General features: G+C 40.2%; 1 protein-coding gene across 10 annotated transcripts in view; it reads right to left on the reverse strand.

The window, feature by feature from the left end:
* Positions 1-16,474, reverse strand: part of LOC133648940 (rho guanine nucleotide exchange factor 9) — a 93,786-nt gene extending 77,312 nt beyond the window's left edge. For 4 of the 10 annotated variants that reach the window (XM_062045508.1, XM_062045507.1, XM_062045502.1 and 1 more), the window contains exons 1-2: positions 4,076-4,338; positions 1,736-3,417 (exon numbers count right to left, since the gene is read on the reverse strand). In XM_062045508.1, the coding sequence (XP_061901492.1) occupies positions 1,736-3,343 (1,608 nt within the window). In that variant the 5' untranslated portion in view covers positions 3,344-3,417; positions 4,076-4,338. Of the gene's footprint in view, positions 1-1,735; positions 3,418-4,075; positions 4,340-16,358 lie in introns of those variants that run through there. The other 6 variants (XR_009825950.1, XM_062045505.1, XM_062045503.1 and 3 more) reach the window with 5 other exon arrangements.
* Positions 16,475-19,104: the final 2,630 nt, after the last annotated feature.

Consider the following 19,104-nt stretch of genomic DNA (forward strand, 5'->3'; position numbering starts at 1 on the left):
GTTCCTGAGCCCATGTGGTGATATCCTTTACACACTGATGTCGCTTGTTGATGCAGTACAGCCTGAGGGATCGAAGGTCACGGGCTTAGCTGCTTACGTGCAGTGATTTCTCCAGATTCTCTGAACCCTTTGATGATATTACGGACCGTAGATGGTGAAATCCCTAAATTCCTTGCAATAGCTGGTTGAGAAAGGTTTTTCTTAAACTGTTCAACAATTTGCTCACGCATTTGTTGACAAAGTGGTGACCCTCGCTCCATCCTTGTTTGTGAATGACTGAGCATTTCATGGAATCTACTTTTATACCCAAGCATGGGACCCACCTGTTCCCAATTTGCCTGTTCACCTGTGGGATGTTCCAAATAAGTGTTTGATGAGCATTCCTCAACTTTATCAGTATTTATTGCCACCTTTCCCAACTTCTTTGTCACGTGTTGCTGGCATCAAATTCTAAAGTTAATGATTATTTGCAAAAAAAAAAAAGTTTATCAGTTTGAACATCAAATATGTTGTCTTTGTAGCAAATTCAACTGAATATGGGTTGAAAATGATTTGCAAATCATTGCATTCCGTTTATATTTACATCTAACACAATTTCCCAACTCATATGGAAACTGGGTTTGTATTATACAAACATGGGGTCTGGTTCAAATAGAGAGATGAGGGTCTTTAATTTGACCTTCTGCTGTACTCTGTCTCAAAGTGTTAACATGTGCTCAATGTTTCCTTACCATTATTGCTATGTTGTCTATTACCATTATTGCTATGTTGTCTATTACCATTGTTGGTATACTCATTATTCCTACATTGTTGATACAAATGATTGTTACAGTGTAATAATTATTGTTACCTGTGGTAATGCCACTATGATACAACATGAATAATCACTGAATGGAGAACTGGGGGTGGGATTAAATAAAGTATCTTCTTCCCAGTACCTTTCAGGCAAAACTGGACAATCATGCATTACATACTATACATTACCTTTTGCACTATATTAATTTATATTATTAGGTGTTGTCAACTTTGTACTTTTTTATGTCGTTGTCTAAAATAAATAAATAAATGAAAATGAAATGAAAACAGCCCTTGAAAGTGTGCTGAGTATTGAGATGTCATATCTCATTTTGTCAACAAGAGTAGGGCTAACGTGTCCTGACTCAGTGTGACTGGCAGGGACATGACTAATACCTTCACTGGAGTAAAAAAAAGGAAGGGTTTCTGCCATGAAGCACAGGCATCACCATGCTCTGGGCGCAGTCACAAGCTTCATGGGAAAAAGTCTGTCCTTGCATGCTACATGAGGCTGGCAAACATCTCTGGCTTAAAGTTGTACACTTTTGTAGTTACCGCCTCTCTCCAACAGATGGGGCTAAGTGACAACTAAATAACTCAAGTTGTGGCTGTTTAAGTTGTTAAATGCTTTTTTCCCACAGTAAATGAACCACACCTACTTGTACTAAAATCATGGAGAAATGACTAAAAGCTTTGATGCTATGTCTATTATGTTGATGCTGCTAGAAAAAGAATGTCTCTGATTTAAAGTGTTACATGAACCACGTTTTGAACACATACATAGTATTTGCATGATGCATGCCACTGGCAGTGTTAATGATGAGGGGAAAAAAGCCTGCGATAGAATGAGGTTATGGCATCACAATGAAATGTTCTGTTACTGACCTCCTCAAAAGTTTAGTAAATGTGGCAATGAACATAGTACATTGATATTACATACCTTAAATATCTCTTCTGTGGAATCAGAGGATGGAACACCATCAGGTGTGCTCTCTTTACAATATTTTGGTGCGTGGATATTCCCTTCCTGTATTCGGTGGGAATCAAGAGCAGCCTCCTTGGAATCCTCTTCATTTCCTTTGTCTTCCTTTACCTGTTGTCCCTGGTGCAAGCAGTTTAATGGATTCCTTTCATTCCCAGCACCTTTTTCTGTTTCAATACTCATAACTGCATGAGGGATATGCTTCTCTATTGTAGTTGTGGACCTGTGGTTTGTTATGTCTATATGTTTGCCTCTACACTTTGAAGTTTGAAGGCCATTGACGCTTCCGGACACAGAACATGCCCTGAAAGCTTTCAAGACAACTTTTGGAGATCTGTTACCTGTCACAGATGCTGGGGCTTCGCAGTCGAGGCAACTGGAGTGTGAGGATTTAGTGGTCAATGGTGAAGATGGAGCATTCTGACATTTTGGATGGGATTCGCTGTGGAGCGTTAGGGACACACTGTGAACGTTGTGTACTGTGCGCTGAGGATCCTGTGGGGAGTTATCTGGGGGTTTCTCTTCCTCTGGGGGTGAGAACGAGCGGGATGGTGTCCGCCACTTTCGGGCAGTTTCTGCTACATTGTTAAAAAATTTTAACAGTCCACCAAAATGGCCCTTAATGTCCGAATGTTTTGGGGGCAGTGCTTGATAGTCTTTGACATTCTCAAAGTCTACAGAACCATAGTCTGAGTCAATAGTTTTATCTAGAGAGTGGAGCTCCGAATCAAAGCTCCTCTCCGAATAGACAGGATTGGCCTTCCCCAAAAGAGAGATCCTCCTCAGGTAACTCCACACATCTTTTTGTCGCCTTCCTGCACCGTGGTGGGTACTTTTGCTAGTCTTAATACTCGGCTCCTCACAAATGACTGCATTTGTTTTGTTATAGCTAGTTGAATTGTTGTGGCTTCTTTTTGAGTATGAAACTCTTTCTGATGGTTTACACCCATTCTGAGCTGTACTCTCTGGCACCACAGTGGGCTGTTGGTCATCCATCGGAGCTGTGAGGTCAATGTCTTCGAAAGAACAGTCAAACTCTCCTGTGTAACCAGCATATGAATGCCTCTTGCCACGGTGCTTAAGTGTGCCCCTGGTGGATTGCTGTGGCGTACCAAAATCTCGGCAGAAAGAGTCCTCATCCACCAAAGAGCTGCTGAGTTTGGCACTAGACAATTTCCCAGCCTTCCCCCTGAACACAGAAGGGGATTTAAGTTTTTTAAAGGAGCGAACTTTATCAGCAAAAGTCAGTTTGGGGATGGAAGCCTCCCCGAGGAGGATCATGGAGTGGGGTCTTCGTTCCAGCTCTGACACAGCTCTCTTCCGGTTCAAGATCTTCCAGATGCCCCCAGTGGCGCGAGGTCTTCGGTTGACCTCCTGTCTGTCCTTGACAGGGGTCTGAAAAGACGCAGGCCGGGTCTCACCCTGCATCTCTTCAGGCCCTGACCCAGTCTCCTGAATATAAACACTGCCAGTCTCATTCTCCACATCCAGAGAAACATTAAATACTCGGTTGAAAAACCCATTTGGGTTGTTACTCTCAGGGACAGGATTGTCTATATTCTCCATCCTCTCTCATTCCACGGTGTCAGCTATCCACTCCAATGGCCATCATGACTTGGTCCTCCCACTCTCATCAACACCTACACAATTAAAATAAATACAGTTTTTCTACTATGAGTCAACAAACACTTGTCACATCCCTTCCCTCTTAGTTGACCCATATTATCCAGTAATTACTTGCAACACAGACCCCCTTTAAACCGCCATTTAATCCAGGAGGCAGTGTTGTCATGGAAACACTCTTCAGAGATGTCTTGTTATATCAAGCAGGCTGTGACATCATCATATAAGCGCCTTCAAAACTAGATGCCAGGCAAATGCTGTGGCATATTTAATAACATAATCCTTTCAATTATGTATGTAATATAGGCAGAGGCATCTTATGTGTGGCAGGCCCAGGATGTGTTTCAATTAAGATGGCATTTTAAGTGAGTGTCTTAATTAGCTTGATTTAATCATCAGCATAGAAGCATTTAGCGTGAGTCAAAATGAGTTTTTATATGAATGTACTCCGACAAATTAATGACAATTTATACACTCACAAATAACAAACATGCCATTTACGCTACAGTACATGGGCTACTTGTCAGACACTTTGAAAGACTCCACAGATAAGTGCAGACAATGGGCGTCTAGTTGTAAACGCAGGTTCATAATGTTTAGCAATAAACTTAACAATGCCGCCTGAAAAAGGACATAAACCATTTAGAAGTGAAAAATAACGTGTCGTTTACTTACTGCCCAGGCGTGGGTAAAGATGGCATCGTCGCCAGTGTCCTCAGTCCACAAGAACTCCGGCTTAAACTTTATCCGGCAGACTTTCAGTGGCTTAGCGTACATCCATGGGCGAAGCAGCACTTTAGTGGCGGGCGGCGACTCCCCACAAGATCCTGTCCGGCTCGGTTTACACCCCCGAAGCTCAGCCGCTGTAGTGACCGAAGTACAGTCCGTCAGTTAGCCACACACCGGTGAACTCTTGGCCTGCGAGCACGCGCGCGCGCCCACGCACTGATTGGAGGTCTGTGCATGCGCGCACACGCCGCTACGTTACACAGTGTCAACACAACTACACTCACTGGCCAAAACATTAGGTACACTGGCACAGTCTAATGAGATCCAAACGAGAGTGCCAAATCTAAAAGTTTTGATTTAGGATATATTTGACCGGGCCAGGTTCCATTTTTGGCCAGCACCGAAAGGGACAAGCGGTAGAATAACGAATGGATGGATACATAAATTCATAAAAATAAAGGCATCCGTCTGATCTAACATAATGTGCATTATTGCTTTTGTAATTTTTTTAGTACTGTTTCTTTAAAAGAGGTAATCAAAATATAAAAAAAAAACACCTCTTGTTTGAGTTTATTTCGAACATGCATGCATACAACATGATACATCACAATTTCCAGTTTCTCTATTCAACGTGTTCGAAAAGGAGTAGGAAGAAGCAGAGCTTATTTAATCCTACCCCTTTTCCTTTACATAGCAGTTGCTAAAACTTTTGTTCACTTCCTGTTCTCAATTTATTCACAATATACTCCATAAGTAATAACAATACAAATAAATGAATGAATAATAATTGGTGAAGTAACTTATAGTTCATATGGTGAGATGAGTAAGATTGTCTTGAAAATGAATGGATGGATGAGATAAATTCTGAATGTTCATCATGGTTCTTCTTCTTCTTTGTACTTTGTAAACACTTTAAATTTGAAAAGTTTCTTGAAGTGGATTATATTAGTACATTGTTAGATTTCTTTGCTTAATCCATTCCATAATTTAATTCCACATACTGATATACTGAAGGTTTTAAATTTCTAAAATGTTTTAACTTAAAATTTTCTCTAAGATTATATTTCTCCTCTTTTGTTGAGAATAATTGTTGTATATTTTTGGGTAGCAGATTATAGTTTGCTTTGCAATTTTCTCAGAAGATCCAATCAATGACACCCGAAAATATTAACTGCAAAATAATTTTATAAAGCATATTTCAGGTTTGACATGCAGAGAACGAAGTGTAATGAATATAAAGAATGAGTGAAATTTATAAATGAACATTTAACTTAACTTTTACCTTTATCGAAGACCTTTTTGGCGAAAGCGGCAATGAACTGATTAACATTTTTGGTTGATTACACTTTTCTGAACACAAACCCCAAAACCAGTGAAGTTGGCACGTTGTTTAAATCGTAAATAAAAACAGAATACAATGATTTGCAAATCCTTTTCAACCTATATTCAATTGAATAGACTGCAAAGACAAGATACTTAACGTTCAAACTGGAAAACATTGTTATTTTTTGCAAATATTTGTTTATTTGGAATTTGATGCCTGCAACATGTTTGAAAAAAGCTGGCACAAGTGGCAAAAAAGATTGAGAAAGTTGAGGAATTCCCGTCAAACACGTATTTGGAACATCCCACAGGTGAACAGGCTAATTGGGAACAGGTGGGTGCCATAATTGGGTACAAAAGCAGCTTCCATGAAATGCTCAGTCATTCACAAAGAAGGATGGGGCAAGGGTCACCACTTTGTAACAAAAAAGGAGTCAGCAAATTGTCAAACAGTTTAAGAACAACATTTCTCAAGGAATTTAGAGATTTCACCATCTACGGTCCGCAATATCATCAAAAGGTTCAGAGAATCTGGAGAAATCACTGCACGTAAGCAATGATATTACAGAGCATCGATCCCTCAGGCGGTACTGCATCAAAAAGCGACATCAATGTGTAAAAGACATCACCACATGGGCTCAGGAATACTTCAGAAAACCACTGTCACTAACTACAGTTAAGACAAGTTAAAACTCTACTATACAAAGCGAAAGCCATTTATCAACAACACCCAGAAACGCAGCCGGCTTTGCTGGGCCCGAGCTCATCTAAGATGGACTGATACAAAGTGGAAAAGTGCTCTGTGGTCTGACGAGTCCACATTTCAAATAGTTTTTGGAAACTGTGGACGTTGTGTCCTCCGGACCAAAGAGGAAAAGAACCATCCGGATTGTTGTAGGTGCAAAGTTCAAAAGCTAGCATCTGTGATGGTATGGGGGTGTATTAGTGCCCACGGTATGGGTGACTTACACATCTGCGAAGGCACCATTAATGCTGAAAGGTACATTCAACTGTGGTTGTTTTTAAAGGGCTTTATAAATAAAGTTGGTATGGTATGGTATGGTATACAGGTTTTGGAGCAACATATGTTGCTATCCAAGCAACGCTATCATGGACGGCCCTGTTTATTTCAGCAAGACAATGCCAAGCCACGTGTTACAACAGCGTGGCTTTGTAGTAAAAGAGTGCGGGTACTAGACTGGCCTGCCTGTAGTCCAGAACTGTCTCCCATTGAAAATGTGTGGCGCAATATGAAGCCTAAAATACCACAACGGAGACCCCGGACTGTTGAACAACTTAAGCTGTACATCAAGCAAGAATGGGAAATAACTGTACCTGAAAAGCTTCAAAAATTAGTCTTCTCACTTCTCAAACGTTTACTGAGTGTTGTTAAAAGGAAATGTTAGAAAAAATGAATAACATTATATCCACAAATATAAAATGTGTGCATTTTTTTGATGACGTTTATGATTTCATATAGAAAATATGATACTAACGTATCTCCTATGTGAATATATATTTTTTCATAACATGGTCACTACTGCCTAGTTTCTCTTGTTATATTCTTATTTTACTGTTATATTTTTATTCTCATTGTTGCTTTTTATTTTTATTCTTATTGTAATATTTTTCTATTTTGTTTCCATTTATACCTCCATTATTTACTTTTTACTTTTTAAATTCAATCTCAATTCTGTACACTGCTGCTGGAATTTTAATTTTCCTGAGGGAACTCTCCTGAAGGAATCAATAAAGTACTATCTATCTATCTATCTATCTATCTATCTATCTATCTATCTATCTATCTATCTATCTATCTATCTATCTATCTATCTATCTATCTATCTATCTATCTATCTATCTATCTATCTATCTATCTATCTATCTATCTATCTATCTATATGCATTAAAAAAAACAACAACATGTTCTTTACATTCACAGTTAGTGCCGCAGCCTATCCCATGAGAGCACCTTCGGTGCACACAAAAAAAAACGGTTTCCATTGTAGATGTACCATAGGACTGCTTCTAAAATGCCCATAAAAAGTGTTACATTTCTGCTGCATATTTGAAAACTGAAAATAGTTCCAGGTAGGAACACGATGAAATGAATGTACAGTAAATGAGTGTCTCCATGGTAAAATCCCTGTAGAGTACACGCAAAAATCTTTAGATTTAAATAAGGCGGTCAACTAATCGTACACACAATTTTATAGTGTGCATACAATGTTTAGTGTGTGTTATTCAGTGTTGGAAATAACGGCGTTAGAGTATAACTGCGTTATTTTTTTCAGTAGCGAGTAATCGAATTAATTACTGTTCCCATCGTTGCAACGCCGTTACCGTTACTGAGAAAGTGAAGTGGCTTGTTACGACAGTTTGGTTGAATGAAACGCAAGGTGTCTGGTTTCGGCCACACATCAGCTGCCTGGAGAGAGACCAAGCGTGGAGACGTATAAAATAACGACATGAAAAATAACGTCACAGTTACTTTGCTGAGTAACTAATTACTCTTACAATGAGTTGGGAGAAGTAATTTGTAACTGTAACTAATTACTTCTTTAGGGTCAGATGACCAACACTGGTGTTATTTAGATCCTAGTCCATCAGGCCTTCAGTGTATACCAGTCAAATGAAGACAAATGCAACTTGTGAACAAGTCGTCTGCATCACGCTTCAAATATAGTGGCTTCACAAATGTATAAATATATATTTTTTGAAGCATATACTGTATGTAACAGGGTTTATATGCCTTGTTAATATATTATATTATATAATGTTTTATTATTGTGAGAATTACACAAAAATTAGTATGTTACATGAAAATACCTGATGTTCGTTTTGTGTTTTGTCATTATGTGGAACCTTTGTCTCATTGTGTCCCCTCTACTGCATTAATTGTTGTGACACCTGCCTCTTTATAAGTGTTAGACATGTCTTTCTACTTCCTTTTTTGTACATGATATCTACGTGATAGGTAGGTGGGTTTGGTGAAGAACCTCATTTCATTATCCTTTCTTGTTCTGTATGATTTGGTGATTGATAAAGGTATTCACCAAGCGGTACTTCTGTTTACGGGTTAAGGGGGAACCATTCTAACAACAACAGGCAGCTAACCTTGGCGCTATCTTCTCCGCGACAATTAAAGTTGACCAACTTTTGGCAGAACAACTTTTTAAAGGACTTTATCTTCAACCCCCGCCTCATCAATAACACATCTCCACATTGGTGACCCTTTGACGCGAGCAATGTCGAAAGATAACGGCGGGACAGCTGTCCTACCGAAGTTGAGGGGAACTCTTTAGATGCACTTCATCTTCGACATCAATAACACAGCTTTGGCTTGAGCGTTGTGGAATGTCAAGGCAGGCACACAGATTGCTTACATCAAAGCTGGTAACTGCAACTGTCACGTTGACCAAATTTTTGCAGAAAAACTTACACCCGTGGTTTTGTCAGATGGAAGCCTAGTTCTACTTTAGAGGAATTGCAGAGGATGTGATGAAGTAGTCCCACGTCGTGGTCGTGTTTTAGTGGCTGGGTGACGGCCTTGGCAGTAGCCTCTGGGCTACTGGTGAGTCCAGTAATCTACAGAAGACTACACTCAAGACTCCATCCATCCATCAATTGTCTACCGCTTGTCCCGTTCGGGGTCGCGGGGGGCGCTGGAGCCTATCTCAGCTGCATTTTGGGCGGTAGGCGGGGTACATCAGTGTTGCCAATGAACCTATCCCCAGGTGCCTGTCTTTGGAGGTGGGAGTAAGCCGGAGTACCCGGAGGGAACCCACGCAGTCAAGGGGAGAACATTCAAACTCCACAGAGAAAGATCCCCAGCACAGGATCGAACCCAGAACCTTCGTATTGTGAATTGTGAGGCACACGCACTAACCCCTGTTCCACCACCGTGCTGTCCCACTCAAGACCACGCAACCCTACTTTACACTCATTTCATCCAATATAGTAGTTACTCAAGACTCAAGACTACTATATTGGATGAAATGAGTGTAAAGCAGGGTTGCGCGATATTGAGGATGTACGATATAAACAGCGCAAATTTAGCTGACGATAGAGCTTTTAATACTATTGTCATATTGTAATAATGCATGTTGGTGACACATTCTATCTGTATCTCGCAAAATTGACAGCGACAAGCGAACAAATGCGGCCTCAACCCAACGCGGCATCTTCGCTAGCCAGCAGCGGCTAATGCCCCTCCACATTGAGAAGCCTTTTCTGAAGTCACTAATCTTTGCCTTCATGGAGGCAAATAAAGTATTTCTTACAAGTATCATTATTTCTAGAGGACCAGGAATAGTTAAACATGCCATAATACACACTGTAGGAGGACACAGGAAGCCAGGATAACGCTATGCTAGAGATCTTGAATGTAAATAGTGGTGGACGGATCAACAGTATCGATACCAAATATAGTATCAATATATGGTCGGTACGACATTGATTAGATCAATATTTTTTATACTCACAGAATAGTGTTTTGTTGTTTTTGTTATTGTTAGCAAACTAAAAAAATAATGACTTTGAGGGCAAAAACCAAAAGATTTAAGTCAGGGTCAATAGGAGTTTTGCTTTTATTTAGTTATATTGCTTACTTTATTTTGCTCAAAATATTGTATTTAATAAAAGAGAATAAGGATATTATTTGAATATTTAACTGATATTAATACACCACCATCCTGTGTTTTTGTTAGATTACAGTTGTGATCAAAAATTTGATCATTTATTGACACGGAACATTTTAAGTATGAACATTGGTATGCCCCGTACCGCCCCTGTAACTACTTGGAATTGGATCCATACTCAAATGTGTTGTATCGTCCAAAACTAATGTAAAGTAGCCAAACAACAGAAAAAGAGTGTTTATTACATTTTAACAAAAGTGTATGACACCATGTTACAACAAAAAGTAACCAGATATCAGTGGTGTGCCATCAGGGCCAGCAAGGCCTTCTCTGCTAGTCTAACATAACCAGAAATCATGATCATAAATAAATATAAAATGATTTTTTAATTTACTTTCCCTAAAAATCTAAAAGTATTCACATTTTCCTCATGTCATATTATGCTCGTTCCAGTGCTGTTGTTTTTAGTTTTAGTTTGTATCCAATCAGAACTCAGCTAGCTTATGTTGCCAGGCTGTACGAAATCTGCCAGGGGCCTTCAGAATCAACAATGCGGGCGTCCGTGCACTGTAAGTAAACGGGGACATACAGTGATAGACAGTTGCGATAGCCAATCAGATCACCAGTTGTTGTCAGTAAGGCCTTCTAGCTGGCCTAAGGTTGAACGTGACATTTACACGTCCCGTGATTGGATACTCATCGGGACAGTAAGCGGATGAATTTGAAAACACATAGAGTTGAGAGACAGTTGCGATAGGCAATCAGATCACAAATTGTTGACAGTAGCCTATGTAAGTAGCCTGATGTTAACAAGACTGTGATTGGATACTCACTTGTCATTCCAAAGTGAGTATCCATTCACAAGTTTCAATTTAGCAGGAAGCGGGAAGTGTTGCGCCATAGCCAGACCGGGATAGCAGAGAGGGAGAACAAAACGTTGATTAGGTGGCAGATATATATTTGCAAGGTCATTTTCAAGAAGGATATTTAAAGAGAAACTACATCTTGTGAGACGATGTCGGACAACTCCGGAAGCTAGCTTATTCCACTCGAAAAAGCCGACGACGAGGGGTACCACTGGTTTAAACGACGTCGAAAAGGTTCTATAAATTGTGAGTTCAAATATTACATTTTTTCACTTTTCATTTATTTTATTGTCATTTACATGCCAAATAATATAGATAATATATATCGTTATCGCAAGAGACTGTAATATACAAATACAATTTAGAATATCGTACAAAGGTTTGTTTATTCCAGCAATTAGATTTACAAGGTGAAACTAATATATGACATAGGCTCATAACATGCAACGCAAGCTATTTTTCGCCTTCTTCTGATATAATTTCAATGAAAATTTTGGGTTTTCAAAAACCGTAAACCTTGATCATCAAAATTGGCATATCTCACTTTGCATGTAATGACATTATACTGTATTACATAAAAGTTTCACATTTGAAGTTGAATTGCTAACCTGAATTAATTTTTGCACTATATTCCAATTTTAGTTTTTTCACCTGTATATTGTAATATAGATTTTGGGCTCCCATTCTTGGTGTAAAGGTAATAATAATAATACAAATAAGAAAAATACATTAATACATTAATAATAATTATAATAATTTTAAAAAGTCTATTTAATAGGTCATAAAAAAATGTTTATGCGCTAACTAAATTAAATACAGGTATTTGATTTAATACCAATATTCCTGTCCGGTACCAATTGACCGTGGCAAATGAGGGATACAATACTGTATGTGAAGTAACATTAATATCGGTTAATACATGCAAATTAGTATCACAAAAATAACCATGTTGTTAAATAAATGCCTCCCTGACTGTTTTGAAACAGAGTATTATTAGCTTTACAAAGGTGTCTGTGTAATACAGAATGGATGGTGACTGAATGTTACGTCATAATTAGAACAACTATTCCAAATGTATATAAGTTTACAATACTGTTTGTTTTCTTTTTTCTTCAAACGTAAAGTCAACTGTTGTGCTCAGATTGCCTGCACACAGATTTACACTAAAGCACATTTGTCAGTGAAAACAAGTAATTGACTGAACTCCGGTCTCACTAGCTGATCCTCCTTTGGGATTTGCCTTGAATGTGAAAATCCTTCCATTGAAAGGACACAATGGAGAGAGGGCGCTCAGGGGGTCGGGGAACTGAAGGAATTCACAAAACCTAAACAGCTCCACAGCTCCATGGTCGATAGAAAAAGGAGATGGTGGAAGAAGGGACCTAAATTTAAACATTTCCTCCCTGTCCTGTTTTGGGCCCATTGTCATCGCGTGGTGTTCTCCCTTCTGCACAGGAAGAAGTGGATCTGACATCAATGCTCTCAGGCTGACAATGCCAGGAAGTCTGTCTGACTGTATGTAAATATCTCTGTGTCCATGCTTCCCTTGCTGCCCATGGAGCCACTCTTTGCTCCCCGGGCCTGGAGCTGCTGTGAGCACTTAACTGCACAGTGATTTACAAGTAACACCCCCTTTAACTCATCCAACAAGGAATTACGGCAACCTTATCTCCAACTGGCTTCTCATCTGAAAACCTTCATTTTGTCAAACTTTATTGACTCATGTTTTGGCTTCTTCTTCTTTATGCTGTCAGTTTTGCCTCATGACTTTCTTCCATTCCCTCCCTTCCCTGCCTCCGCATACTTGGTCACTTCCTTTTGGACCCCAAGCCGTCTTCCTGTTGTCCCCTCCCAGCACAAGATATCCTGGAGTGAATCGTAGAGCTGTGCTCTGCATGTAGCAGCTGTTTGGAGTGCAGTGGCAAAGCAACTTAAGAGTGTTTTGAGATAAGAGCTGTCTCTCGTCCAATTGTTATGCTTTAAGTTGCAAGCGAAAATTAAAGTTTCAAGCATTAGTTGGTGTTGCAAATGTCACCAAACTACTCACGAGCATTAGCTATAGCTATTGATTAACATAATATTGTTTTTATAATCATGGCAAGAAAGAAAGTGATAGTGAAGGATGGTGCTAGGGAAAAAAAAAAGAATGATAATACAGTAGTATCTAAATGTGTGAGCTTAATTGTTTCTGTGATGGAGATCTAAATTTAAATATAAAACACCCAACTTCTCCCATTGAAATCAATTTAAAACAGCATCATATTAACACGTAACATGCCTTTAAAAGAAGAAAAACAAACGTTTAAACAGAAAATACTGTATAAAAACCATACAATAGAATGTACAACAATCGCAGTAGTTTTATGAAGTAATGTAATAATAATGTACAGCATTTTACTTGGAGAGTAGACTTTTCCGGTATCTCCTTCGAGCTGCTTCCCCGTCAAACACACCATCAGCAGCCTTTCCATATTTTCATGGATAAATGTCTGCCGTTTAGATATTATTTTATCATTCTTGACTGTTGTTAGACTCTTTCTGCTTCAGTAGGGTACAGACTAGCAGTTATACACTCGAATTGCTTTGCCAAGTTGACGACACGGTCATGTTTTTCTTTTATTATCCACTTCTTCTTCTCAGCACTGTCCTTCACATTCACTTTCTTACTTCCCATGGTTGGAAAGCAAAGTCGATCTCTAGCTATAAGCTAATACTATCAAGAAAAAACAGGATCTTACGTAGATAACTGTGACATTTGCTAAGCCAAATAAAGGTGGGGATGCTTTAACTCAGATTTTTGCTTGTAACCTAAAGTATAACAATTAGTCGAGAGAGCACTCTCTTCTAAAAATACTCTTAAGTTGGGGCACTCATAAAGTACCATAGTGGAAAAACAAGTTGACTTTATGTGCTCAATTGTGTTTCATTGTAGCTATTAAAGGCCTACTGAAATTATTTTTTTAAAATTTAAACGGGGATAGCAGATCCATTCTATGTGTCATACTTGATCATTTCGCGATATTGCCATATTTTTGCTGAAAGGATTTAGTATAGAACAACGACGATAAAGTTCGCAACTTTTGGTTTCTGATTAAAAAATGCCTTGCCCCTACCGGAAGTAGCGTGACGACACTGGAGGAAGGACTGCTCATATTTTCCTATTGTTTACACCAGCAGCGAGAGAGATTCGGACCGAGAAAGCGACGATTACCCCATTAATTTGAGCGAGGATGAAAGATTTGTGGATGAGGAACGTTAGAGTGAAGGACTAGAATGCAGTGCAAGACATATCTTTTTTCGCTCTGACCGTAACTTAGGTACAAGCTGGCTCATTGGATTCCACACTTTCTCCTTTTTCTATTGTGGATCACGGATTTGTATTTTAAACCACCTCGGATACTATATCCTCTTGAAAATGAGAGTCGAGAACGCGAAATGGACATTCACAGTGACTTTTATCTCCACGACAATACATCGGCGAAGCACTTTAGCTACTGAGCTAACGTGATAGCATCGGGCTCAAATGCAGATAGAAACAAAATAAATAAACCACTGACTGGAAGGATAGATAGAAAATCAACAATACTATTAAACCATGGACATGTAAATACACGGTTAATAATTTCCAGCTTGGCGAAGCTTAACAATGCTTTTGCTAATGACGCCATTGAAGCTAACTTAGCTACAGGACGGCGGCGGCGGCGGGCGTTGTAGCTTTCGACGACACCCCGGCTGCCATCAGAGTCGGCAAGAAACATATATTTCCCCCAAGTTACGTACGTGACATGCCCATAGCGACACGCACGTACGGGCAAGCGATCAAATGTTTGGAAGCCAGAGCTGTACTCACGGTAGCGCGTCTGCTATCCACCTCAAAGTCCTCCTGGTTGTGTTGCTGTAGTCCACCGCTAATACACAGATCGCACCTACAACTTTCTTCTTTGCAGTCTCCATTGTTCATTAAACCAGTGATTTTCAACCTTTTTTAAGCCGCGGCACACTTTTTACATTTACAAAATCCTGCGGCACACCACCAACCAAAATGACACAAAATGACACTCTTAACACAGCATATAATACATATAGTTAATAATATAGTTTTCTAAATGTATTTATACTTACTACTATTACAATGGCTTTACAAGCTCGCAGTATTAATGTTTCTGCCACAGTGTGGGACTTTTTTGATTTAGCTACGAGTTCAACAACAAGGTAGCAAGCTTTGAGGGCTCTCTTGTTTACCTTTGTGGTTTTTCTCAGAAAACTTGCCTATTTCTCATTGTTTGTACGTAAGCGTACAAAATAGTCCATCGTGGTGTTTCGTTTGGAGATGGCGTTTAAGCTTGCTTGGCACCATGGCGCTATTGGATAGCTTCTCACCACACACCAAGCACTGCGGAGTCGGTGCTCTCGCATCCCCGGTGAAAGTCAATCCAAATGAAAGATAGCTTTCGCTTTATTGCCTCAAGCTCACCGTCTTTTTTTATTTTGTAGACCACTCATACTAGAGCCTTCATCTGGGTCAGAATTTTGTCCAGGACCCTGTTCGCCATTTGCATTTTCCCTTCTCAAAAACTTCTCCATCACTGTCACTTGCTCGCATCCTCTTGCTGCGATCCCAAACTGTCACTGTCACGTGATGCGCAGCGCTAACTCGATTGTCTTTACAGGTATTTATCGCCCTCTGCTGCCACCTACTGAAATAGATGAGTATTACATTATCTGCCGCACTTTATTATAGCACGGACACCCGACAATGGTTAATTAGGAGATATTAAATAATTTCTCACGGCACACCTGACGATCTCTCACGGCACACTAGTGTGCCGCGGCACACTGGTTGAAAATGACTGCATTAAACAAATAGCAAAAGATTCACCAACACAGATGTCCAGAATACTGTGGAATTTTGGGATGAAAACAGAGCGTTTTGTATTGGATTTAATGGGTCCGAATACTTCCGTATCAACCATTGACATCACGCGCATACGTCATCATACATAGACGTTTTCAAACGGAAGTGTGGCGGGAAATTTAAAATTGCACTTTATAAGTTAACCCGGCCGCATTGGCATGTGTTGCAATGTTAAGATTTCATCATTAATATATAAACTATCAGACTGCGTGGTCGGTAGTAGTGGGTTTCAGTAGGCCTTTAAGAAAATTGAATGTGGTGTTTGGAAAAGTGTGTAAATCTTTTTGAAAAAAAAACCACATAGTTAATAAAATTGTGTGTAAGCAAATGGAAAAAACTGTAAGAAAATAAAGATTCAATCAAGAGTGTGATGTGTGAGAGGGCCAGGGAAAATCAGTGATGGATGGAGAGCAAGATTAAACCCATATGGGTCTGTCGCTGAAATTGATAAATATTGTTGATGTTTGGCGAGCTGTGTACATTACCTCCAGACGACTTTGTTGCCTATTCATCGCAAGTGTTGAACAGATTGAGAGAACTCTTTGAAATGATGTCATTGGCTTGTCGGTTTCAGAACAATCGACCTCTTCCTCCTCTTCCTATGACACAGTCCTCACTAGTTGAGATTACGGGAGACAAACACTCGCTGAGTTTTAGCCCGACTGTAATTATTTCACCAGTCTTTGTCAAAGCTGCAGAGTGAAAACAGGCTGCCATAAAAAAAATCTGGCCAGACTTGACTGGTGGGGGCGGGCGGATGCTGGTAGATATGCTGTGATATCAAATGGGAGGCTTACTGAAGCATGGGAACTGGATCCAGGAGGTGTGTATGTTGTGTGAGAACAGCTGGGAGTTCCGGTTTGTTTTCAGCGCAGGTGTTTGGGAACACTGAGGCGAAGGCTGTCTACATGTGTAGGACTGCCGAGTCAAAGAGGTCGCCATGTGCATGGACTGTGCGTAATGCTATGCATTGTGCTGTGGCGCTACATGATGATCATTTTCTTCAGACGAGGTCTGACCAATCCATGTCTATGGGCCTGAACTGATGAAGCCTCCTTTGATGGGACGCGAAAGACCAACAGAACTGTCCAGTTGCGATGAATTAAATGTTTTGAAAATAAATACAATGACCTTAGACTTAGACAAACTTTATTGATCCACAAGGGAAATTGTTCAAAATGAATGAATGAACCTGGATGAATTAAACAGACACAAGAATAATCCTGACATTCCAGACATTCCATCTGTGCTGACCTGCATACTTTCCTGGTCTGGTTGCACATGGCACTATCACAAACACACACATTTTCACTTATCCCAACAATTTAAACACTTTGAAGTTAACTGCATGTCCATGTGGGATAATCAATCAATTTGTCGTTTTTGTTTGTTTATTTACACACACACACACACACACACACACACACACACACACACACACACACACACACACACACACACACACACACACACACACACACACACACACACACACACACACATACACACACACACACACACACTTTAGCATGACTTGCACATTGGAAATGGTTGTTTTTAACAAATGCCTAGCAAAAAAGACATCTTGGAGGGGGGGGACTTTAAGGATGTGTGTGCTCATGGGGGGGGGGGGGGGGCTTTCAGCTGGGGACTTTTGGCCTTTATCAGGAAGAATCTGAAAACAGGAAGGCGGGTTCCAATAAACAACACCAACGGAAGACAACCGCGGCTCTACTTCCTGTTTCAGAGCAGGAAAGGAAACAGCAGATTTTTTAGGAATTCAAATCCCAACTCTGTGGTCCTTTCTTCAAATGTTCTGTTGTCAGTAATTAGCGTTCATGAGTCACATTTTTGGTTTCTTTCCTGGTCATTTTGTCTAACTATTTATTATGGCTGGTTTTGGTCTTGCATATGTGGAGCTTTTTCATCCCAACCTGTTTGTTTATCTGGTGTCTGCTATCTTGCTGCACAAGCCTCGGGGCTAAGCTGTCGACTTTGTTTGTGGGTCAGCGGCAAAAAGAAAAAGGCAGTCTGGCACACACAACAGCCTTTCCGGTCTTTTGAGTGCCTCCACTTCTTTGGAGAGCAACGCTTCTGACGGAATCCCAGAGGAGAAGGAGTGGAATCATGCAGCAGAAGAAGGGATATTTTGCTAAATGCTGCAGATTTCCTCGTGTCTCCAACACCATGTGTGCTTAGTGGTGAGAAGGTTTATCTGAGGCGACTTAGTGCATAATTAGTGTGTGATTGATAGAACACCAGCATTCCTCCTAGTGATTGGTCATTAGGAATGTTCCTCTTTTATCTTAGTGATAAATGCTAATCTCTGACCTCATGATTGTTTCTGGGCTCTGTCCTTTGAGTTGGTTCAGCTGGCAATGCTGTAGTGTTGCATGGCCTATAATGTCATTTCTCTACTTTTCCGAGGGTTCTTTTACCAGTCTGCTGCAGGAACATGGCAAGGGTGCAAACCCACTCCTTTCTTGTACACGCTCAGTTTTATCACACAGAGGGAAGAGACAAAAGGGAAGAAGCAGTGAGTATGTGACCCACAAAATAATTTCAAGAAAATGTGCAAAATAAAGAATGTATGAATTTTGCACCCTGCACAGGTCGTGTCAAATATGACAATGATGATGTCGACTTTTTTGTGAAATATGTTTAAGTTATTAAATGTGCACATATGCAGCCTGTAGTCTAGACAATGGTAAGGCATTGGATATGATGTGTGAGTCCCTCCCCCATTCCCTTGGAGCACTGGCAATTAGTATGGCCTGTTTTTTCCGTGCTTTGGTGACGTAACTTCATGGAAGAACTTGCAGGGAAGGGCTCAGATTCACACATGGGTGAAGGGAGACATCTAGAGGAAGCAAGTCAAACTGTCATTTTGTGATTTATTTGGGAGCTAGTGCACTGTTTATCTGTGTTGGCCCTGCGGGTTAGGCTCCAGCACCCCCCGTTACCCCGTAAGGAACAAGCGGTAGAAGAACCCTCAAATCTAAACTCCAAATATCCCAGAACAAGCCAGTCAGATTACTTCTAGACCTCCACCCCAGATCACACCTCACTCCTACCCACTTCTCCAAGGTGGGCTGGCTCAGGGTGGAGGACAGAGTAAAACAACTTGCACTGAGCCTAGTCTATAAAATCCGCTACACCTCCCTGATACCGAAGTACGTGTCAAACTACTTCCTTAACGTAAATGACCGCCATAACCACAACACCATGGGG

Source organism: Entelurus aequoreus, linkage group LG04 (genome assembly GCF_033978785.1).
Source record: "Entelurus aequoreus isolate RoL-2023_Sb linkage group LG04, RoL_Eaeq_v1.1, whole genome shotgun sequence".
In the NCBI taxonomy this organism is placed as follows: Eukaryota; Metazoa; Chordata; class Actinopteri; order Syngnathiformes; family Syngnathidae; genus Entelurus; species Entelurus aequoreus.